This window comes from Podarcis filfolensis (genome assembly GCF_964270895.1).
Source record: "Podarcis filfolensis genome assembly, chromosome: 2".
Classification (NCBI taxonomy): domain Eukaryota; kingdom Metazoa; phylum Chordata; class Lepidosauria; order Squamata; family Lacertidae; genus Podarcis; species Podarcis filfolensis.
This window is the reverse complement of record NC_139605.1, coordinates 113,796,008-113,821,073: the sequence shown is the minus strand read 5'-3', so window position 1 is coordinate 113,821,073 and position 25,066 is coordinate 113,796,008. Positions and strand designations below refer to the sequence as shown.

The 25,066-nt window shown below is 47.4% G+C and overlaps 1 protein-coding gene across 9 annotated transcripts in view; it reads right to left on the bottom strand.

Annotated features, from left to right (window-relative positions):
• Window positions 1–25,066, bottom strand: part of ZNF385A (zinc finger protein 385A) — a 198,261-nt gene that overhangs the window by 142,614 nt on the left and 30,581 nt on the right. For 3 of the 9 annotated variants that reach the window (XM_083599407.1, XM_083599414.1, XM_083599418.1), the window contains exon 1: window positions 14,051–14,328. The exons of 2 other annotated variants lie outside the window; for them this stretch is intronic. In XM_083599407.1, the coding sequence (XP_083455533.1) occupies window positions 14,051–14,087 (37 nt within the window). In that variant the 5' untranslated portion in view covers window positions 14,088–14,328. Of the gene's footprint in view, window positions 1–10,225; window positions 10,612–14,050; window positions 14,329–25,066 lie in introns of those variants that run through there. 4 more of the 9 variants (XM_083599412.1, XM_083599408.1, XM_083599420.1 and 1 more) reach the window with 4 other exon arrangements.

Here is a 25,066-nt window from a genome sequence, read left to right as displayed (position 1 = left end):
CAGCACCATTCCTACACTATGCAAGCCCAAATCCAGCACCATTGCAAATACAGTGATTAAAGAGGGACACCGTATCACTTCAAATCCCTTCCCTTTAAAACAAAATTTTAATATCTGCACTACAGACGTTTTTCACATTTATCCCACTCCAAAGAAAACGGGGAATTGGAGTAACAGTGCTGAGAATTTTATTAAGAGAACCACATTTTGCAAGGTTTCCTGGGGAAAGGGAATAACTGCTCAATCTGTTTAAATCTGCAGTATAGACATGATCAGGAGAGCTCAACTTCTGAAGCATTATTTTTTTAAAAACAACAACAACAGTATCAACAACAAAAGAAATTGAAGGGGGGTATGTATTTCCCAGGTTCAAAATACTGAAATTTTGGTGCTGGGGGGGGGAAATGAAATATCCCCCCAACAGAAATCCAAACTCAGAAACAATATGCTGACAAATATTTGTGTGGTTGTTCACGAGTGCAACAAATGAGTAACTTTTTTTGGTGTGTGTGTACGTTATCATACAAAACTTTTAGGTAAATCTCAAAGTGTCACATGAATGGGAGGCAGCAGGAAGAGAAGATAGATTTTCTAGGCGTCAGAAGCAATATTTAAAGTGCCTGGGTGAGCAGACACTTAGATTTATTTGTTTTTTCAGCCCTGCAAAAGTATAGCATTCATCTGGAGATGTCCAGATATTGCTCACGGCTTAGGTCAAAGCAGTGGAAAAGACGGTTACATGAGAGGACTGTTTTCTGGGACCCCATTACCATCCCAAGGTCAAATGATGCAGACAATATTTTGAGTGGCACTGAAAATAAAAGAGCGCTCCTCTGATTTCTGAGTTAAATTCAATAAGCTGCTTTCGCTGGAGATCCAGTGAATCAAAAGAACTTCATGCCACCATTTCTATTGAATTGCAGACCACATGTTGAAGCAGACAACTTGCTTCCCCGCTCTTAGCTTTTATGATATCCTTTTGCAGCACCTCACAATCCCTTGTGGTTTGTACCATCCTAAACAATTTGGTGCTCTCCGCAAATGTGACCACCTCTCTATTCACCTCTAACCCCAGGTCATTTATGAACAAGTTAAAAGGGGCGGGGGGAAACCCACCACTCCCAGTACAAAAGAGCCTCTATTTCTTCATATTGGAATTCACATTCCAACAAAGGAATTTTTGTTCCTGGGAAGAGCACAGTCGTCTATTTTGATCTAATCACTACAAACCACCTACAATTCTATACCAGAAGAAGAAGAAGAAGAGGAGTTTGGATTTGATATCCCACTTTATCACTACCCTAGAGAGTCTCAAAGCGGCTAACAATCTCCTTTCCCTTCCTCCCCCACAACAAACCAGAACAGAGGGCCATCAGTGACCAGCAGGCCATTAAAGGAACAGCCACAAGTGTTTTCTTGAAAACCATGGTTATAAACCAGAGTTTAATTTTCACTGGATAAGAACATCCAGTGAAATAGCACATGCAAGATTGCGAGAGACAATTATAAATAGCAAAAATGCTAGTTTAAAACAGACAACTAACACGCTGGTCCCCACTGCACTCTTTAGGTATAGATACTTGACTGGAGATTGGCCGATAATCATAGTGAGCTCCTCAAACTGGTATAAAATGCTCATTCGCCTGTGTGGCCCACTCACTGCCCAGATCTTACCCGCCTATGCCCTTGGGCCAAGGTGCAAACCAGGAAAGCAAGTCTTTACCTCCACTGGGGAGCCAGGCTAGTGAATGCCCACCACCACCTCATGCACAATGGGGTTATGTAACATCGTTTAAGTGAAACAGGACTGGAATGTTGGGGATCAAGATTCCCAGGACTAATTCCCAGCACCAGCAGCTGCTAGTGGGTGGCCAATTACAGGAAGCATCATTTGAATACAACACCCTGCTTGAGTCAAGCCAGTAAGCTTGAGAGAGAAGAATGGAGAGCCTACCACCCAGCCTCCTTCGCCCAAGTAGCAGCTGTCTCAAAACAGCCAATTCCTTCCATTAAAAAAAGGCACATTGCCAAATGGAAGAGTTTCAAACTACAGGGACACCTCTGGGATGCTCTCACACTGCAATTCTCCCCCCCCCCCCTTTCCTTTTCTTGTTTGTAATGCACTTTAAATAAAGTCAGGATTCAAAATGCTCAAAGAAGGCCTCTGGTGTCTCGATCCAGCTGTGTCGGTATGATAAGTAAAGTATGCTTTCAAGCTGCACAGAAAGCTTCTTCACATAAAATTATTCTGTGAAATCCAAAAGCTTGCCACCCTGCCAGCATGGTCTAATGCCGAGCTAGGCAACATGATTATCTCGGATGCTGTTGAGCTACAGCTCCCATCATCCCTGATCACAGATCATGCAGGGTTTATGTAACAAATATGGTCTTATTTGCCTTCACTGCATGCCTGGGAAGCAGGGCAGGGGAGAGAAGTCACAGGGCAGTAAGATTTCAGTTCTGCAGATAAGGAACTGTGGTGGCCATGGCACAGCCAGGATGTCAGGGCAGATTCCCCCACTGAACCACATTGGCTCCCTCTGTATCACTGGTTAGGAATGGGGACAAGGGAAGGCAACAGCCTCCACAAGTCAAATCAGGGGTCAGGGCCTGTTGCTATTGCTGCCTGCCGATCCCATCTGCATCCTCACATAACCCCGCTTCCCAGCTGGACTTAGCAGCTGAGGGATTATTCAAGCCCCCACAGAGCTGGTGTAGCAAAGCCCAGGGACAGCCAAGCCTTTGCTGCCACTCTGCTCACATCACAACTCTGTGCAGTCCACAATGAAATAATCCTCCCTTGTATAATCTGCGTGCAGGAAACCCAAATTCAGTTATCAAAACAATTTGCATGCATTGGCCTACTCTTATGTAATTTATTCTGCTTTCAGTGTTCGGTTTTTTCAAGGAATTTGCTGGGAGAGGGGAAGCTGCAGACCCAAGAGAAGCGGTTTTCAGACTGTGTTTGGGTGATCCCTGGAGTCCTGCAGAAACTTTTCAGGGGGTAATGACTGACAGGGCAAGAAATGGCAGACAAGAGTCCCTGAAATGAGAGCTGGTCCACCAATCATGCAATTAACAGCCTCATGGGAGCCATCTAAACCAGAGATGGAGATATGCATCTCTTTGGATATTTTTGGACTACAGCTCCCATCATCCTTGGCCACTGGCTATGCTGGATTGAGCTCATGGAAGTTGTGGGTCCAAGACAACATCTGATTCCCTTCCTCTGTTCTAACTAGTGTGCCTTAAGTTCACATGGGACAACACACAGCGAAGGCCAGGCATCTGGGCCAATGCCCTACATGTACCAAACATATACTATGGAACATGTTCCAGAATCCTTGGCAGCATGGACACAGTTCCTTGGCAGCCAAGCCAATAAGAAAAGGGTTTGCCAAAGGTTTAAAGCTTGAAAAATCACTGGCATAAAATAAGAAAGAACAGCATAGAACAGGGATAGACAACCTGGTGCCTTCTAGTAGTTGCTGGGGCTACAACACCCATCATCTCTGAGCATTGGCCACAATGGCTGGGAGTTGGAGTTCAGCAACACCTGGAGGGCAACACACTGCCTATCCCACCACAGAGGCTGGGGAGAAGAGAGTCACCAAATTCAGTAGAGTCATCAAGAGAAGAACAATACCCATGAGAAAAGGACTTCTTTCAACGCACAGCAAGCTCAGCTCCTGATCACAGGTAGCTTGGCCCAGAGTCTTGTTGCTGTAACAGCCTAACAGAAGGCTTAGACATTTCTTTGTTTTATAATAAGCTAAGGTTGAGTCTTGTCACAGCATCCTGGCCAAAAGGCAGCCACCTAAATCAGGAGGATGCTGGAAAACTCTGGCATCAAAGAAGAGTTGGAGCCAATCTTGTAAGAAGTGCAACATCAGTACCAGTCCTCACTGTGGCATTGAAGCCTTAAGCTAACTAATTTAGGCACACAACATGGAAGAGTTTGCACAGAGCCACAGGGAAGAAGGGTCTGTGGTTCATTTCCAGCACAGTGTATTTTCATTTGCTTTCCATCCAGAACGATAGCAAATCTGGTCAGTGTCCTGCTCTGTGGTGTGGCGAGGGAAAAGGGAACTCTTAAGTTGCTCCAGCACCAAACAAACTAACACTGAGCCCTTCTATACCAATAGCAGCAGGGGCAGCCTGACTCTTGAGTAACGTGTGCTGCAAGATGCCACTGACTTAAAGGGGGCGAGCCTTCTCCAGCCCTAGTCCTGCTTAGAGTAGACTCACTGAAAGTAATGAAATTTAAGTTATATGTGTCCATTAATTCCAATGGGTCTGCTCTGTGTGGTGTGGGACTAGGACTGGATACAGGCCACACATCGCACTTCTTATTTCCAGCCTAGACCTACAAGTTCATGCTAAGAGAAGCTTTGGAGCCACCTGGACAAGTCTCTCTCTCTCTCTCTCTCTCTCTCTCACACACACACACACACACACACACACACACACTTCCCCTTTTCATTCTGCTGATACTCCTTTCCATTTCCCTTCAGGACAAAAAGCTGAACTCTTGATCTTAATGTGGAATGATACAAATTGACACAGAAGGAGCTATATTTATTTCACATAACTTTGTCAGCCAAAGGCCATCGTCAAAGAATGCAACCGTCTTGAGTCCTACTCTTCCATCTTTTCCCTGAACACCAGTGTCTGGGATGTTGGCTGTGTTTTGACTCTGCTTCTAGATGTTTCTGTCCATCCAAACTCCCCACCCCTCACCCCCCAAAAAACCCTCTTCTTCGCGCATTCTCAAAACAGATGAGATAAGAGAGGAGTCAGGCAGATCAGGAGAGAAGGACTGCAGTGCAGTGGTAGTGCTTGGCTTGCAGAAGGTCTCAGGTGGAACTCCTGGCATCTCCAGGTAGAGCTGGGAATGTCCCCTGCCTGAATCCCTGAAGAGTAAGTGGACAATACTGAGCTAGTCAGGCCAATAGTCTGATTTCTTAGAAAGAAAGAAAAAGACAGCCCTCAATTCCAAGCAAAAGCTGAACGAGACCCGTCTTTTAACAGCGCATCCTGGACACATTCAGCCTCTGGCATAATTGACAACAACCAGTCAGCTATGCCAAAGGCAGCACAAAGCAAATTTGGCTGAGAAACTGGCCAAGGGAGCTGAAATGCAAACAGCACCAGGGCCAGTTCCCCCAGCCAGCCTGAGCAAGGAGGGCCAAATTCAGTTTGGACTCCCAGGGGATATAACACACTGCACACTGAGACTCACTGGACAGTTTACGTCATGGGTATGCAAACTAAGGCCCGAGGGCCAGATCCGGCCCAATCGCCTTCTAAATCCAGCCTGCGGAGGGTCCAGGAATCAGTGTGTTTTTACATGAGTAGAATGTGTCCTTTTATTTAAAATGCATCTCTGGGTTATTTGTGGGGCATAGGAATTCGTTCATTTTTTCCTCCAAAATATAGTCCGGCCCCCCACAAGGTCTGAGGGACAGTGGACTGGCCCACGGCTGAAAAAGTTTGCTGCCCCTGGTTTACGTTATGTGTGCAAGGCTAAATCGAATGGTTTGGGAAGCTAATAAACCTGCAAAGTCTCGTGCCAGCAGTAGTAGAAACAGTAATAACAATAAGGCATTGAGTCTTTGGAAGAAAAGGGGCTGAATTTCAGCCCAAGCTGCTGCCTCAAGAGCACACTTGATAAACTGGGGTCCATCTTGATGCTGCAGAGCACGTAGATCTGCTGCCCCACAATTGACCTGCCAGGCACCACACTACTCAAAGGACTTCCATCACTGCTTTTCACAGCACATTATTATGATCAACCCCTCGGCACTGCATGGCATCCCCCCACCCCAGTTAGTGGCTGTCATCGCTCTTTACACTATTATCCCCTTTCCTAGGCACACTCACTGCTGTTCTGTTGCCCTGTACTCACCAGCTGTCCATCCCATTACCCAAGACCAACTCACTCATCTTATTAGCACAGTTCATCACCGACATTACAGGCACCCTTGCCATTCTCTAAACTCTCCTTTACATACACTGCCTCTGAACGCCTCTTGTTGGAGACACTCCATGCCCCGTGATCACCGCAGCAAGGGATCACTGCATGGAACCTGTGCGTTTTGTCCTTGGTAACTGACTGTGCCACCATCTTTTCCAGAAATCTTCACTGGAATGACCCTACAGCTCAGAACACAGCCACCTGACCGCTATTATTCACTATTTCTGTCACAACGTAGCTTGCCACCTGCATCTGCAAATCCTCTCAATGGCTGATCAGGACTGAAGCTGGCTGTTGCACAACTGTGTGCAATGAAGCCCAGGATTGTGTTGGAATTTGACGCAGAGGAATTCCAAGCCATATGCAATGACTGAATCTGGAAAGCCTCTAGATTAGGGATTAGGAGAATCTTGGCTGCAATGTCTCTGCTGGACCATGGCAAGATTCCCCAGTGGAAAAGGAGGAAGTGGGAGAAAGAATTAACAATAAGTTGGGGACAGAGAACCTGTCATCCGCCAGGTGTTTGTAGACCACAACTCCTATCTCCCCTGGCCATACAAGCAAGGGGATGGGATGTGGTGCCCAACAACATCTCAAAGGGCCACAGGTTCTTCAGCCCAGGTCAGTAAGTGGAACTGCATTAGCCGGAGCTGAAACAAAACCAAGTCACAGGCCACAGGGCCGTGCCATGGAATCTTTGTGTGGCATTTCCCACCCCAGAGGCAAGTCTGGCACCTACCTGGGAAATACCTGGGACTCTGGCCCGATTCCATGTCTCACACACACAAGCTACCCAGCAGCATGAAACCCAGAGCTGGAGCAGAGAGACAGATGGATACAGAAAAGAGAAAGTGAGGAAAGGGGAGGGATGTTTAGGACATAGTGGAGAATTAGAAATAGGCAAGGAAGTGTAAGGGGAAAGACAAAAAGAGAGAAGGAGGGCTGTGAGCACAGACCAGAGGCAGCGAGAGCTTCCCCAGTAAACTCCAAGCCTTGCCTGGAGGCCCAAGAATGAGATAAAGTCAGTCCATTCCCTCTCCCCCCAATCCTTTCAATCCCCGCAGCAGATTCTTACACGGGAAGCTGATTTATTCTGAGTCAGACCACTGGTCCATCTAAATCAGTATTGTCAGCACTGACTGGCAACAGCTCTTCAGAGTTTCAGGAAGGGATTCTTCCCCAGTCCTACAGGGAGAAGTACCTGCATGCACAGCCCTTCTCCCAAATCAGTTAAAAGGCAACAGCGGAGCCGAAGGATGCAAGTGCAAGGACTGTGAATGGAAGGAAGGCCGAGTTACCGAGCCCCTTTATCAACGAGTCAGGTCAGACAGGTAGGCAAGTGGCTGCCAGGCTTGAACAACATGGGTCACAGATCAGCAGAGTCCCGTAAGTCAGACCTTTGCTCCTCCTCAGGACCCTTGTGAGATGCAAGACATCCAGAAAAGGGGAAGCTACTGCGATCCATAGTGATGGGGGCTGGGCTGGGAAGAGACAGGCCACACCACTGCCATAGGCAATAGAGGCCAGGGGCCAATTTGGGATGGAGTGCGGGGGGGGGGCAGGGTGGAGTGGAGAGAATGCCCGCATTTGCCAAGGCAAAGCAGGCAGGCAGCTAGTAAAGAGGGATTTGCCAACAGGCAATCCAAAGCGCATGCATTTTTGCAAGGTCAAGATGGGCACTTACAGAGCTGGATAGGAGGTTGTCATTGCGGGGGGGGGGGAGCGACTGGGAGAAGGATGGGGTTCTGAAGGGCATCACTCAGGCATGCTGGACGTTATCCCTTTTAGTTGCATTTTGCCCAAGGTTTTCCTTGTGTGGGACGATGACTACGGACCGGATCATAGCCCAACAGGACCGGCTCAAGATTTCTTGCTTAGGGAAATTAAAACATTGCTCCCCACTCCTCTCCGGTGCTCAGCAGCATAACAAGAGCACATTGAAGGACCCAAGAGATAACCAAGTCAATATCTCCCCCCCACCCCCAAGTTTCATTTGTAAGGTCTGTCACTTCTTTGCTCGCTTCTCCTTTACAATTGAATCTATGCCCCCAGGCAGTGGGGGATCAAGAAGGCTCTCAATTATGTCTACTGGAATGCGGGTGGGGGGGTATCACTCAACGGAGGACAAGCTTCCTCTGTGAACCTCCTTCAAAGTGAAGTCTTTCCCTCTCTCTCTCTCTTTTCAATGCACTTTAGTATAGCAGAGACATACACCTGAGGCATTGGCCCAGCTTGTCTCTGCAGCCTAGATCTGCTCCAGCTTGGAACTCCAGGGGCACATCCATCCCTGGATATATTTTATGCATCGTAGCTGTACCTCCGGATTGGCCAAGATGTATGTTTGTGGTGGGGAGCGCTGTTCTTTCACTGCATTCACAACATCATGTCCCTCAGTCCAGATTAAGTAACCCAGAACCATGGATCATGTACTCACAGCCATTTGACACAGATCAAAACTGCTCCCCGCTTTTGCTTGGGAAGGAAGGCCACCTTTTGCAGGACCTTAACCTCCTCCTTTTGCGGGTGGCGCTGTGGGTTAAACCACAGAGCCTAGGACTTGCCGATCAGAAGGTCGGCAGTTCGAATCCCCATGACGGGGTGAGCTCCCGTTGCTTGGTCCCTGCTCCTGCCAACCTAGCAGTTCAAAAGCACGTCAAAAGTGCAAGTAGATAAATAGGTACCACTCCAGTGGGAAGGTAAACGGCGTTTCTGTGCGCTGCTGTGGTTCGCCAGAAGCGGCCTTAGTCATGCTGGCCACATGACCCGGAAGCTGTACGCCGGCTCCCTCGGCCAATAAAGCGAGATGAGCGCCGCAACCCCAGAGTCAGTCACGACTGGACCTAATGGTCAGGGGTCCCTTTACCTTTACCTTTAACAACCTCATTTAGGTATGCAAGGGTACCTAAAGAGGGAAAGTAACCCGTGTTAGAGGACTGCAACCCCGCTCTCAGCTCCAACCCACTTCCTGTTCCTTGTTCCCAATGGCTCAACAACCAAGCCACCATTCAGCTCAATGACGCTGCTGTTGGGGGGCCTGGAAAGCGAAAAGACCCCTTGCTAAGCAGCCCCACCTAAGATGGGGAGCCGGTTCAAACAGCAGACCTGTCTTTCTCCCACATGGAACAGGAAAGGAAAACGCCTGTGAAGGAGGGAAGAGAGAGGAGGAGGAGCCTCTGAGTCGTCGTCCCCCCCCCCCCCTTCACGCACAGAGATCTAGGTCAACACTGATGCTTCAAGCTTTGGACAGTTTGTCAGAATAAGGGATTCATCTCATCTCTTTCCTTTCTCTCTCTCTCTCTCCCCCCCCCCCATATCTCCTGCCTGGCAACTAGCTTGTCTCTCCCCCACCCCTCCTCTTCAGCTTCTGGGCAAACAACCCAGTGGTGGGGTCAGCTCATCAGAGAGACCCTCCATAAGCCAGGCAAAGGTCGGGGGGGGTCGTGTTTCTCAACTTGCGGGAGATCATCATCTGGGCGCCCTGTTTCCGTGGTTTGCAAGGGAGGCAATCGCTGGCTGCCCCTGGGTAGTTTGCCCCCCACATTTGCCCCAATGCACTCCTCCTCTGCCGTGTCCCCCCCCCCGCTCCCGACACCGCATTGCCAGCCCTCGTGCCTCCTTCTCTCTCCCCCCCCCCGCCCCAAGTAGCGCTGTTCAGAACAGTTCAATAACTTCCACCTTGTGACGCAGACCTGAGCTGTGTTTGGGGAGGGGGAAAGGGGGCAATGCAATGCTAGATGGGAGGAAGGTGACGGGTTCCCTCGTAATACCACAAACCCCTTTCTAATGGGGTGAGAGGGCGAGAGCGAGCAGAACGATCTCCCAAGCATTGCCCTTCACTCGTCACCCGAGAGGCACTGCAACCCGGCATTCACACGGTCGTCCCTTCCCGATCCGGATCTTGGGGAGAGGAGTCTAGATTCTGCCCTATGCAGCATCACTGGGACGGCGGGGCGGCTGAGAAATTAAGGAATAGGAAACATTGCCCCCTTCCCACCCCCTCTCTATTTCGTTTCGCGAATCCCAAGCAGCCGAAGATCCCAATTTTTATGGGGGGAGGGAGTAGGGATCTTCTCCATAGGGGTTGGTCGCAGAGGGATCGGAGCCTTGGAAATAAGTAAGGGATTTTTCCCAGGACGGGTGTCGGGGGGGGGGGGGATTCCCAGGGCAAAAAAGTGAATGAGACCCAGGCGGGAAGGCAGGAAGGAAGGAGGTGCAGAAGCCGGAGGAGGCAGCAGCAGCGTCACTCACCTAGGATCATCCCCGCTGAGCTCACGCTGCCGGAGCAGCACCTGACGTCTGGCAGCGGCGCAGCAGGATGGCAGGCAGCCGCCGAGGCAGAGGATCAGCTGCCGCCGCCTCCTCTTCTTCCTCCTCCGCCTCCCCCGTGTCCGCTGCGGTGCTGCTGCTGCTGCTGGTGGTGGTGGCGGAGGCAGCAGCAGCGCTAGGAGCGAGCTGGGTTGGACGACAGCAGCGGTGGCGGCGGCCGGAGTAGCAGCGCCGGCGCAGGAGCAGCGCCGGCTGCAGCAGGGCTGGCGAGCGGCAGAGCCGGAGTAACAGGAGGCATCGCCAAAAAAATGTCAGCGCAGCGAAGCACACACGCTTTCCCCCCCCCCTCCCTCTACACCCCCCGGCAGGCGGCTCGCGCGCGCCCTCTCCGGCTCGCCATTGGCCGCGGCGCAAAGGCGGGCGCCCAATGAGAGCGGGCCGGAGCCAACTCGCCGAAAACACTCACACGCACACTCAGCGCCAAGCCCTCGAGCGGGAGGGCCGCCCCTCCTCGACCCGCTCCTCCTGCCCCTCAAAGTCTGCCTGGCCGACCCACCACACGCGCTCTCTCTCCGCAGTGGCAGCTGCAGGTAGAAACGCACCACCTTCGGCGCCTCTCGGGCGCCGCGCGCGCTGGGCCACGCCGCGTGCCCGCCCCCCCCCCCGGCCGCCGAAACCGGGCTGAGGGGGGGACGCGAGGAGGCGGCCGGGTCGTCAGAACGAGCGAGCGCGCGCGCACGAAGGCACACACGCGCGCGCACACACACACCTGGCGTGGCAGGACAGCAGCCCGCGCGCCGCGACGAGGCGGCGACGCTTTCTGCAGGCCGGTGCTTTCTTTGCGCGCCTTCACTTCTGGCGAAAAAGCGCCGCCAGAGGGTTTTGGGGAGGGGGGAGAGAGAAAGGGGTCCAGGAATATATCTGCCTGAACAGCAGGGTTCGTTGGAGGGCTCATGGTGGAGAATGCTAAAATATGACTATTATCATCAGCAGCATGATTTCTGAATTCCGTGCCAAGGAAAGGTGGATTTTGCAACCTCCCGCCGTTTTTGAAAATCGCACCTTTTACATATAAAACTTGCATTTTTACTATTCTGCGAATGAGGGTTATGCATCTTGAAGCCCCGTAGCACTGCAGGCTTCCGAATGAGTTTGTAGGCAGCTTAGGGGTGTATTAGCAAATAAGTCCAAAGATGACCAAACTATTTATGTATGTGACAATAGCAGCTGGAATATTACATGCACAGAGCAAACACGATGTTCTACAACTTACATAAGCACACATTTAAATTACTTCACACCTTTGCTCATTCACTTGTGGAATTCATTGCCACAAGATGGGATGGTGGCCTGTGTCTTCGCCACACCTTGTGACTGCTTAAGAACATACAGTATTAGTCAATCAAGTGGGTGGAGGATAAACAGCTTCTGGCTCTGATATCGAAATGAAGCCATGCCAAACAACCATACTGCTTTGATGATGAGTAGAGACTACCGCCTCTGTCATAACTTTGCTCATGAACTTCTCAGGTGCCTACGGCTGGCCACTGTTGGAGACAGAATGCCAATCTGCTTGAGGGTCCTGCCACAATGAGTGAGGCTGTTCTTCCTGTCTGAGGCACGAAGCACCTGTTGCATTTGCCATGGGGATGCCCCTGAAAATGGTGCTCCCCACTGCATAAGACTTGAAAATAAATATGGATGATCCGGCTGTTCTGGGGAGGGAAGGGGGACTTTCCAAAATTGGTAGCCATGTTGGTGCAACACATGCAAGGAGTTGGGACCTGTGGCCTTCCCAGTGTTGCTGGACTACAGCTCCCATCATGCTGTGGCTGATGGAGTTGGGAGTCCAACAACATCTGGAGGGCCCAGTGGCGGAGGAAGCCTCTTGGGCACCTGGGAAAGTGTGCCCAGGGACGGGGCAAACCGCCCATAGGGGCGGGGTGAACCACCCATAGGGGCTAGAGACGGGCCACGCCGCACAGTGCCCATAGGGATGGGCAGAGGCAGAGCTAGCAGTGGCGTGTGTCCCCGGGGGGGGCGCCGGCAGCAGGTAGCATCCCGGAGGGGCACCACCAGCGGCAATGTCACCCCCCCCCCACAGATGACACCAGGGTCAAGCGGCCCCCACCACCCCCACCTTGCTCAGCCTCTAGGAGGGCCACAGGTTCTCCATACCCAGAAAACGGGTATTAGGGTGCTAATATGCTAATGCTAAGCCAAGAGAAGCTGCCGCCCACATGCACCAGGTAGATGTTACTGTGGAGCATGGAAAAACCCTTTGCAGACAGCACGTCTGATGAGCATGTCTAATCCTCGAGGGCAGGGGAGTATAGGGCACAGACAAGTCAAAGATCTTTTCTCCTGCTTGCTGCATTGCCTTTGACAGGCTTGTGGGGGGGGGGGTGGACCCTGAGCCTCTTGTCCAAGGTCTCTGTCTAATCCAATTAACATAGTCTGCACCAACCTCCTTAAGAGCTACATATCCAGTCAGGTTCCTATTGGCTATGAGGACCGAGAGAGAGAAGACCAGTATGGGATGAAACACTGTCATGTACAGGAAACACTGAAACTCCTCACCAAACCCCCACATATACAGCTCATCGTTGCCATCCTGTATTTGCATGCCGCTTACTGCCAGAACAGTATCTAGGCATGTCCTGAATAGTCATGGATATGTATGATTCTTAGGGTTAATTTGCACAAAAATATCCATCACTGCTCAACAATAGGACTGCCAGCTTTTTTTCCTGGCAAGGCTCTCCTGATTTTTAACAACTGCCTGACAAGCAGAAATACAGCAGCCGGAGCTTTTCAACAGAGTGCAGGTGCGGTGATGGAGAAAGCTTCCCCTGCTAAGTTTCTCTTTTGCTATCGAGTTGTTAAAGGCATTGGAGGAAGGCCAGGAAAGAAAGTTGACCACCCTACTTGATGAATACAGAAATATCCAGAGATATCCTGCACGTGCAGAAGAGTCATTACAGAATAAGCAACCACAAGAGGTTTTCATTTTCCTTTCTTTTTTAATTTTCCAAGTGGTGCTAGTAGCAAAATGTTGCTGCGTGGAGCCAGCCAGCCATGCCCCTTTTCAGGATAATCCATTCCTGCTGCCTCTGCTCCCCTCCCTCTTTCTACCAATCCATCTACATTTCTATGTTCACTTAGTGTGCTCGAGTCTCATCAGACTGCCATTTCTTTATTATTATTTCCCTCTCTTAGAAGTTCTGTTCCCCTAAAGATTTTTTGAACTTCTGCAAACCCTGGGATTTCCTCAAGACTTCTGATACCTCCCTCTGGGATGTGGGTGGTGCCTTTGGAGACTACAGAAGGAGCCACACTTGGAGAATGAATTTGCTATTAGCGTCTGAGATGCTGCCTTTCTTCCAAGGACTCCACACATTGGGTTGTTCTCCTAGTTCTACTCAAAGAAGACCCACGGGGTTCTCAAATACTTTCCAAGGGAGAGCAATCACAAGTTCAGATGTAAGGACACAAAGTGATGAAACACTGGCACACATACACGGGTGGTTCAGCCGTTAAGAGGCGTGTGGACAAGCACCCATTCCATGCTGGTTATTAGAAAGTACCCACCTCCTGAAAGCCCCACAATTATCTTGCCTATGCCTGCTGAAGTCCTGTAACACAGCACCAATCAAGTATTAAGCTTGCTTTTTATAGCAAAGGAAGGTGAGAGAAGCCTTTCGCTTACACAGAACTCTACTTCAGATGGGAGGCTAGAAGCAACTGGCTCAGCGCCTCTGACATTCCTGAACAGGAGTTGGATCTCACGCGAAAATCTCAACTCACCTATGTCGTAGGAGAGCTGCATTAGCTCCTTCCACATCTTCTCCCCTGTCTCGTGAGGAGGTGCTGGCTTGGGATGGGCTTGGGCAGAAGTGGGAAAGGGCTCCAGCGTGGGACAGGCTCGGGGGAAAGGTGTGGAAACCGCTCTGACGTGGAGCAGCAGGCTTGGGCAGGAATATGGCGGGGGTGTGGGGGCAGGGCGTGGAGCAGCGCTCTCAAAGGCTGCGGCTAAACAAACAGGGCTCTGTGTAGGGGTATCAGGGCATGCATCGCAGTGATGGTTTTCTATCTTTACTCTCCAAAAAAGGAGGTGCAAGGTAGCAAACAAATAGGCTATGATTTTTTTTTAAAAAAGCAGCCTAAACCACGATGAAACACCATTGGTAACTGACTCTGATTGACTGATAAAATCATTCTGAAACAATCGAGCAATCGCCATCCTTCTAAAATGACATGCGGCAGGGCAGGGATATTATTATTATTAATAATAATAATAATAATTATGTTTGTTTATACCATGCCCATCTGGCTAGGTTTCCCCAGCCACTCTGGGCAGCTTCCAACAAAAGATTAAAAATACATGGCCTGTGGTCCTCCAGATATTGTTGGACTCCAGGTCCCATCAGCCTCAGCCTCTTTAGCCAGTGGGCAGGGATGATTGGATTTAGAGTCCAGCAGCATCAGAAAGGTTTCCAGCTCTTGCAGGTAGGACTTCTTAGGAAGAGAATTCCACAGCTGGGGTGCCACAGCAAAAAAGCCCATGTGATATAATAGATTTCATTTCGCAGGCAGAAAGCACTCTGAGTAAGTCCTTCATGAAAGTCTTTATTTGCTTATGTGGGTTCGTATGGAAGAAGACACTTCCTTAGGTATGCAGCTGGTGTAAACCTTCACAGCAAATAAGCAGCACCTTGCCTCATGAGCAGAAGCAAACAGAAAGCCAGTGAAATGAATGCAACACCATTCTTACCTGCTTTCAGCAACTTACACAAGTTAACTAGAGGGCCACAACATTCTGCATTAGCTCTGCTTTCTTAACAGTAATCAAGGGCAGCTCCACATGAAGTGCACTGCAGTAGTGAATCCCCTATTTTACCAAAGCGTGGTCCTAGTCCTCCAGGAAGGGGTGCAGTTGGTGTATCCATGTAGTTGATAAAAGCTTTCTTCACATCCACTTTCACTTGTGCTTCAGAATTAGACTTAGGAACACTTACTCATACTTTCCTTGTAAATTAAGTATTCAGCTCCCACCCCCAGCAGCTGAATGCTCAGCAAAGCCATGCAAGCATATCCCAAAGTTCCTCTACTTGGAGTCAAAATAATCCTTCCTGATGGGAAGAGGTGGAGACTATCCTGCTCTTGTAAAGTTCACATACACACAAAAAACGTCTGATTATTATAAAGGATTATAAAGGAGCGTCTCCACCTCCATCGTTCTGCCCGGACACTGAGGTCCAGCGCCGAGGGCCTTCTGGCGGTTCCCTCACTACAAGAAGCCAAGTTACAGGGAACCAGGCAAAGGGCCTTCTCGGTGGTGGCACCCGCCCTGTGGAACGCCCTCCCACCAGATGTCAAAGAGAAAAATAACTACCAAACTTTTAGAAGACATCTGAAGGCAGCCCTGTTTAGGGAAGCTTTTAATGTTTAATAGGTTATTGTATTTTAGTGTTCTGTTGGAAGCCGCCCAGAGTGGCTGGGGAAACCCAGCCAGATGGGCGGGGTATAAATAATAAATTATTATTATTATTATTATTATTATTATTATTATTATTATTATTATTATTATTACTCCAACTGCACTCTCTTCCATCAGGTAGGATTCCCACCAGATTGTGCCACTAACAGCTATTTGACAGGATGCCAATGATGCAGTGATGAGAAAAACGTTTAATTTGTTGATTTCTGCCCAGGAAATAAAGCTGGAAATCTGAGTGCTAACAGTGCATTAAGACCAGGTTTTTTAAAAAATAAAAAATAAAAAATCACTAACAGCAGCACACCCTGTATGCGTGTGAGGGGGGGGGTTGTCATTAAGACAGCAATATGTTCAGAGGAGAAATTTAACCAATTTATTCCCTGTCACGACCCTGACAAAAGTCAGCCCTGCATTTCTCTTGGCCTCAAAAGAAGAAAAATCTGTTGACATCAATGGAGGCTCCACCACCCCACCCCTGGGCTAATAGTTTGCGGAAGGGGGGAAAAGCTGAGATCACCTGTGAGCACAGACACTTATTTCACAAGTGCTCTGAAACATGTGCTTTTACTATGTGGGAGACGATTCTCTGCCCGCCCCATTTTATCATGTGAGTACCGAGGCAGAAAGTTGCCATGTGGTTATTCATCTGCCTCCAATGTGGTCCTGTGAATCAGCCCACTATAAGAACAGAAGAATAAGAACACAAGAAAAGGTATAAACGGTTTATTGTGCATTTGAGTGGCATAACCTCTTGTTTGAAGAACGTAGCCTAAGAAGTTTGCCGGCTCAGTGTGGGGTCCCAGCAAAGATTTTGATCATTTGAAGCATTTTCTTTTCGGCAATTTCTCGGTTTGCTGTTGTTGTTTTCAAATCAACAGCCAAACGCGTCCGTCATCTCAATAAGCTGAGTAGCTGAGTGCCATTCAAAACTACCAGCTTGTATGTCAACTCGTGCACAAAGACAGGTGCAGACATGCTTACAGAAGCCGCACTTAATTGCAACACTCACAGCCGCCTCCTGAGATAAGTGCAGACTTAATACCCATGTTATCTCTCCCCACCCCCACCCCCTTCTGCAAATGTAGCTAGCTATACATAATAATTCTTAAAGCCAGGGAGCAAAAGTCAGCCCATGTACTGCATAATGACACTGTTTCCCCTTTGGTACATGACAGATCCACTGTTACAGCACCTGGGGAAGATCTGAATAATCAGGAACATCACAGCATGTCCAGACTGAGGTGTGCTTGCCACACGCTTAAGAACATGAGGAGTGCTTTGCTGGTTCAGAGCAATGGCTCCATCCAGCCCAGCTCCCTATCCACTGCCCCAGCCTGGCTGAAACGACAGTCTACCAACACCCTGGCACCTTCGGCTAAGAATCCTTTCATTAGATACTTGCAAGCTGCATGTGGGGAGGATGAGTGTTTATCCCCTGCAATGTACACGGACTCTGAAGCTCCTGTTCCAATCCTAGCTACTCACAGCTTTCCCATTCCCCATAAATTTGCCCAATCTGTGCTGAATCTGCCTAACAGCAGAACTCCATCTTCAACAGCTCTATCTCAGCATTCCATTGTAATCAGGAGAGGATATGAAGGTGTTTGACAGGTTCTAGAAACATTGATGGATAGGTGCCATTAAAACAGGGTGTTTCCTGCGAGTGGAAATTAGGTCTACGACTTGCTCTGGAAGGGATTGCACTCCTCCAGAAGCAAGAAGTTCATAATCTGGGAGTATTCCAACTTGTCACTGGAGTCTCAGTGGCTAGAAGTTATTAAATAATAATAATAATTATTATTATTATCAACAACAACAACAACATTTGTACCCTGCCCATCTGACTGGGTTGCTTAGGTTGTTCCCTAGCTACAAATACTCCTAGAATGGGATAGCCTGGCTTCAGTTGTCCATGCCCTAGTCCTGCTTGGACTACCGTAATGTGTGGGCTACTGTAATGTGGGGCTGCCCTTGAAGACAGTCCAGAGGCTTCTGCCAGTGCAGAATGAGACTACAGTCGTAACTTGGATTTCAAACTCCCAAACAAATCGGCTCCCAAATGATCAAAACCCAGAAGTGAGTGTTCTGGTTTTTTAATGCTCTTTTGGAAGCCAAACATCTGACGGGGCTTCCGTGGCTTCTGATTGGCTCCAGGAGCTTTCTGCAGCCAATCAGAAGCCGTACTTTGGTTTCCGAACGTTTTGGAAGTCGAACAGATTCTGTTTGACTTCCAAGGTACGACTGTACTAGGTTGGTAAGTGGAGCAGCCTGATGAGATCATATGTCACAGGCTGCCAGTGAACCACTGGACCCAATTAAAGATGTTAGTAGTAGCATATAAAGCCCTAATTGGCTTGAGACACAAGTACCCAAAAGACCACCTTCCCCAGTATCAATCATCTCAGACCGTAAGTTTGGCAAGTGAAGCTTTTTTGGTGGTGCTGCCCAGCTGGTGTTGACCCGTGACAGGGACTTTTTGGTGGTAGCTCCCTGCTTGTGGAATTCCTTCCCTAATGGTATGTTTTTGTCCTCAACATTATTAACTTTACAGAGGAATCTGAAACTATTTCTGTTTACTCAGGTGTTTGGTGGCTGAAGAACTCCAATCCTGGCAACCTTGAGATCACGGCATGAAATAATCTTAACTATTTTCGGAATGTTTTAAACTGTTTACGGATGTTCTTAACTGTTTTAGAATGTTTTAGGTTTATTTTTTTAAAAAAATTGTGGATGTGTTTGGTGCCTTGGGTTCCTTTGGGAGGAAGGGCAGGACAGAAAGTCAATAAAAACATGTACATTTAAAGCGTGTGACTTCCCCCAAAGAATCCTGGGAACCGTAGCTTACCCTTCACAGCGCTACAATTCCCAGCACCCTTAACAAACAGTCATTCCCATAATTCCTTGTGGGAAGCCATGTGCTTTTAATGTATGGTATGCATGCAACCAGGTACGTATGCAACAAAATCTAGATAGTTGCTCTTCGGGTAAGGTAACAGCATCTTCAGAAAAGGGAATTAGAAATGGGAAGTGGTGTAGGGAGATAGTGTCCACTGCTTCTCAATCCCAAATTCTCCCCGCCTCCCCACACCCCAGACCAGTGGTCTTCCAAATGCATAACCTAAGCACATTCCTTCCGGCACATACATATACAGTGGTACCTCGGGTTACATACGCTTCAGGTTACATATGCTTCAGGTTACACACTCCGCTAACCCAGAAATAGTGCCTCAGGTTAAGAACTTTGCTTCAGGATAAGAACAGAAATCGGGCTCCGGCGGCGCGGCGGCGCGGCGGCAGCAGCAGGAGGCCCCATTAGCTAAAGTGGTGCTTCAGGTTAAGAACAGTTTCAGGTTAAGAACGGACCTCTGGAACGAATTAAGTACTTAACCTGAGGTACCACTGTATATTACACATTTGGTATGGGAACTTCATAGCAAGTTCCCTTCCCCCACCAGAGGGTATCCACAGGCCTGGTTGCTCTATTAGGCTTAATAGGATCAGAAATTAAAATAGAAGATCAAAATTTGTTCATGTATGCTACAGCTGCCGCGAGGACCCTTCTGGCCCAAAGATGGAAAGTACAAGATATACCAACTATTCAGGAGTGGCAGGCGAAGTTGACAGAATATGCAGAACTTGCCAAACTGTCAGGGAGGATCCGGGACCAGGGAGATCAAAGATACCAAAATAACTGGAGTAAATTTATTGAATATTTAAAGAAGAATTGTAAAGAGGTCAAGACACTAGCAGGATTGACATAACACCTCCAATGTATAATAGTACTAATATGAGAATGATGTGCGTGATGGAAAGAGGATAAATATACCAGTTGTGGGGAGGGAGGGGGGTCGCAGCTCGGCAGAGTCAAAGGGAATGTATGGTGCTATTACAATTTGTTGGAAAAGAATATGTAAGGAAAACAATAAAAATTCACTCGGGGGAAAAAAAAAGAACGGACCTCTGGAACGAATTAAGTACTTAACCCGAGGTAGCACTGTACGTACATAGGGCTGCCTCTGAAGACAGTTCGGAAACTTCACCTGGTGCAGAGTTCGGTAGCCAGGTTGCTCACCAGTGAAAGACAGTTACACCGATCCTGGTCCAACTGCACTGGGCCCCATTCAAAGTGCTGGATTTGACCTATAAAGCTTTAAACAGCTCAGGATCACAGTACCTCCAGGACCACCTCTCCCCATATGAACCAATCTGGACCCTGTGATCTGAGGCCCTACTTTGTGTGCCTCCTCTTCATTACATAACTTTAGGCATTTCTCTATAAACAGGCCTTTGGCTGATTAACATTCTATGGCCTTTTAAATGTGTTTGTGAGAGAGGAGTTATTGGTTTGCCTTTGTTTTGTTATGTATTTTGTCTTCTCGTTTTGTATTTTTATGCTGTGAAACACCCTGTGATTTTGGGATGAAGGGCAGTATACAAATTTAATAAATAATAATAATAACAACTACATAGCATGTAGCTAGGAGCTGGGCAATTCTAGAAAATAGGTTTGTAAGTGCTTCTCGGTTATCCCAGGACTCGTGGGTCAAAATCAGTTCTGGACGCCCGAGTCTCCTCTTTTGGCTGCCTCCATTTCCTCCTTTAAGACTCTCCATAATGTCTAATTCTTCAGCAAAGACAGTCCCGCATCTCCATGCAGTCGAACTGCATGCAAGCTTACTTGACAGTAAGCCACACAGAGAAATATATCCCGCCTCGTGTGTTAAGATTCTGCATTGAGACCCTGCTGTGATACGAACCAAAAAGTGGCTATACTTCGAAATTTGCAGTCTGAATTTTGCACTGTGGCCCTCCAGCCAAGTCAGGTGTACCAACATACATATGCTAGTATAAAGTGCACTCATAAATGTATGCACTAGTGAAAATGCCATACGAACATGCATTATATCAGGGGGAACTGCTTTGCAAAAACATGCATTCAACACTGTATACAAGAAGATTGTGGACAGGGATTGAGAAACTGAAACTGACAAGCATCCCTAAGTGCCCTGCAGCCTTGTCCTCAGAGAAAACTCAGTAGTGGTCAAAATTAGAAGTCCATGCCCTCCAACATTTCTTCAATGAAAATAGGGATGAAAGCATGTCAAAGTGCAAGTAGATAAATAGGAACCGCTCCAGCGGGAAGGTAAACGGAGTTTCCGTGTGCTGCTCTGGTTCGCCAGAAGCGGCTTAGTCATGCCGGCCACATGACCCGGAAGCTGTACACCGGCTCCCTCGGCCAATGAAGCGAGATGAGCGCCACAACCCCAGAGTTGGCCACGACTGGACCTAATGGTCAGGGGTCCCTTTACCTTTACCTTTTCCTTTAAGGAAAAGGGGGACATTCCAGGATCAAATCAGAAACTGGGATGAGCTCTGTAAATCCAGGACTGTCCCTGGAAAACAGGGACACTTGGAGGGTCTGTTAGTCCAGAACAAGAGTGGCACGTAGGTGCATCTCCTCCTCCATCACTTGTGTGAATATGAGTACTGCATCCTGCTGGCCTGCTGAGTCCTAGCAGTCAGTGCCTCCTTTTGCTAACCAAGATGAGGGCCCTTTCCATCAGCTCTTCACGGCTCCGTCAGCAGATGCTTCAAGGCAGCAGCCTCTGCATAAGTGAGTCAATAAACCTCCCATGACTCAGCATGACTGGATCTCTTGCTCTGGTAAAAGAGAGTGTAGGAATCCATCACACCTCTCTAGAACACCCACACTTAAAAACAAATTGGTCTCAGTGCAGGGGAGAGAGGGAGGTGTGTGCTATGAGCCAGTGGCAAGGCTTGCAGCAGTTTCAAGGTACTTTGAACACCTATGAATCCAGCCCGGCCACATTGGCACCTGGCAGAGAGCAAAGCCAGGAAATTTGACAAAAAGGTGCAGGTGGTGATAACGTACTCTTTGTTGGTTTGTTGGCAAGTTTTCAGGCTACACAGCACTCTTTTTTCAATGGAAGAATTCTGTGCAGCTTCAAAACTAGCTTCACCAGCATTATCAAAATACAAACGGAGGCCTCTGAACAAAAATGCAGTGATCAGAAGAACGCCGCTTACACCGCCTCCAGCTGACAGCCCACATATAAAGGGGAATAGGCAGGAAAGGGAGCGTCAGGACTTGCCAGCAGATCATATGTGGGAACCTCAAATCAGAAGTTTTTGCTCTCTACTTCCCATTCCATATTCAGCCTATGAACATGACTGATTCTGCTGATTCCGGCAAATGATGAATGCAAGGCTAATCACACAATGAGCCGAGGGAGCAAGTTTACTCAGCGCATCGTGCACAGAATAGGAAGCAGGGCACATGGCAAAGCAAGCAGGCAGACACAACTTCGCTACAGGGCAAAGCTGATCCGTAGCTCAACGGAGACAGAGAGCTGCATACATTTCCGCATAGGAGAGAGTAAGGCACAGTAAGCAGAGAGGTGCGTTCGTCCCTCTCCAGCCTTTGTCTCCCACTCCATTGTTTACCCTATTATCTGATTTAGACTGTAAGCTCCTTGGGAACTGAGACTAGTCTGCCTATGAAACTCTAAGAGGTATAATGTGTGATGACATTGTAGAAGTAATACAATGAATGAAAGGGAAAGAGTAGACCTCACCAAAGCACCATCATCAGTTCTGAGAAATACAGTTCAGGAAAGATCTACTAGGAGATGGGTGCCATGGCCTTAATTTGTGTCTATGCCATGAAAAGTTTCCCTTGCTTAATTTCTTTGTATGTCGTGCATCCAGTAAAAGCTGCATGGGAGCAGGGCAGATAGAAAAAAAGTAGCAGTCCTTGCTTTTCTTCATCAAGCCTTTGGGGATCTCTGGTTCTCTGATTAAAACAAGCCCCAGCTTGTTGGTCAAGACGCAAACTGAAGGAACCTCAAGGCTCCCCATACCACTTTTTTGTGGGGCTCGGAAGTGATCCAATCACATAGCAGAACTTTAAGTCTGCACTTTTAAAGTGCATTGAGGTCCTCAGAGGCCATAGGACAACAAATCTATTTAAAAAATAATAATACAGTACCAGGCTTTTTGCAGTATGGAAAGTGACAGGTAGATGCATTGAAAAGTGTGGAATGAACAAATGGTTAGCGGGAAGATGTGCTAACACCCTGAAAGCAAATCGGGATGACTGTCCATTGTCGTATTTCCTCCCTGCAAACAAACCAGGACAAATGCAGAATAAAGACCAGACACAGCCTAACTTCTGCATAAGCTTTGTGCAAGCAAATCAGGTTGTACATGCAACAAGCAGGGCATCTGGAGGGGTCCCTCTGTCTAATGATGGAGCTGCTGTCTCATCTGTCTTGGCTTCCATACAATCCCCATAGAACCATGCACACAAATATGCCTCATTCCACCTCTCTTTCCCCCTCTGTTCATAGAACCATAGAATTATAGAATTGGAAGGGACTCAAAGGGTCATCTACTCCAACCCCTTGCAATGCAGGAATTTCAGCTAAAGAATCTCAGACAAAGACACACACACACACTCCCTGCGCTTCAGGGCAATAGCATTTCCAGGCTTACAGAACCAGAGTAAAAGCAAGAATAAAACTGGAGGATAATCAATCAAATAATAAGTAACAGAAGCATCTGTTATCACAATTCTAGCAGAGGTGGGGTAGTGTTAAGAATTAGCAGAAGCATACATGCAGTTAACCATTTTTTCTTTTTTAAATGAATATTTATTGAATTTTCCAATTTTATATAAAGACAAAAAGAAAAAGAAAAAGAAAAAAAAATTAAAAACAATTCAGTTTCTATAACAGTTTTCAGTCACATATTTCTTTGACTTCCTCATACCTCCCCTTCTTGTTCTCTAGTTCAATTTGTTAATTCAGCAAATCCTAATCTCTTAACATTCCTTTTAAAATATCGCCTTATTTTCCACTCAACTTTTTTAAATTTAGTAACAAAAACAGTTATAATCCCCATTATCTTTATCATAACAGCTGGAAACCACCAAAGTTCAAACCAACATCTTTTCAAAGTTCATTAATTTTATAATGTTTCTGTAGATATTCCTTAAATTTCTTCCAATCTTCTTCTGCTGACTTTTCTCCCTGGTCGCGGATTCTGCCGGTCATTTCTGCTAGTCCCATACAGTCAATCAACTTCATCTGCCATTCTTCCAGAGTGGGTAAATCTTGAGTCTTCCAGTGCTTTGCTATAAGTATTCTTGCTGCCGTTGTAGCATACATAAAAAAGATTCTGTCCTTCTTTGGCACCAAATGGCCGACTATACCCAAGAGAAAAGCCTCTGGTTTTTTCAGGAAAGTATATTTAAATATCTTTTTCATTTCGTTATAAATCATTTCCCAAAAGGCCTTGATCTTTGGGCACGTCCACCATAGGTGAAAAAATGTACCTTCCACTTCCTTACATTTCCAGCATTTATTATCGGGCAAGTGATATATTTTTGCGAGCTTGACTGGGGTTATGTACCACCTGTATATCATTTTCATAATGTTTTCTCTTAAGGCATTACATGCCGTGAATTTCATACCTGTGGTCCATAACTGTTCCCAATCAGCAAACATAATGTTATGTCCAAGATCTTGTGCCCATTTAATCATGGCTGACTTAACCGTTTCATCCTGTGTATTCCATTTCAGCAGCAAGTTATACATTTTTGACATGATTTTAGTTTTAGGTTCTAGCACTTCTGTTTCTAATTTAGATTTTTCCACCTGGAAGCCAATTTTCCTGTCCAAATTGTATGCCTCCCTTATCTGAAAATAATGTAACCAGTCTCGGACTTTGTTTTTTAATTTCTCAAAACTCTGCAATTTCAGTCTATCTCCTTCATGCTCCAAAATTTCCCAATATTTTGGCCAACTGGCCTCCATATTGAGTTTTTTCTGAGCTTTCGCTTCCATTGGTGACAACCACCTTGGGGTTTTGTTTTCCAGTAAATCCTTATATCTAGTCCAAACATTAAACAAAGATCTCCTAACAATGTGATTCTTAAACGCTTTATGAGCTTTAACCTTGTTGTACCACAAATATGCATGCCATCCAAACACATTGTTAAAACCTTCTAAATCCAAAATGTCTGTGTTTTCCAGAAGCAGCCAGTCTTTCAACCAGCAGAATGCTGCTGACTCATAATAGAGTCTGAGGTCTGGCAGGGCGAAGCCACCCCTTTCTTTTGCATCAGTCAAAATCTTATATTTTATCCTAGGCTTCTTGCCCTGCCAGACAAATTTAGAAATATCTTTCTGCCACTTCTTAAAACATTCCATCTTGTCCACAATTTGTAATGTTTGAAACAAAAACAACATTTTAGGCAATACATTCATCTTTATAGCTGCTATTCGACCCATCAAGGAAAG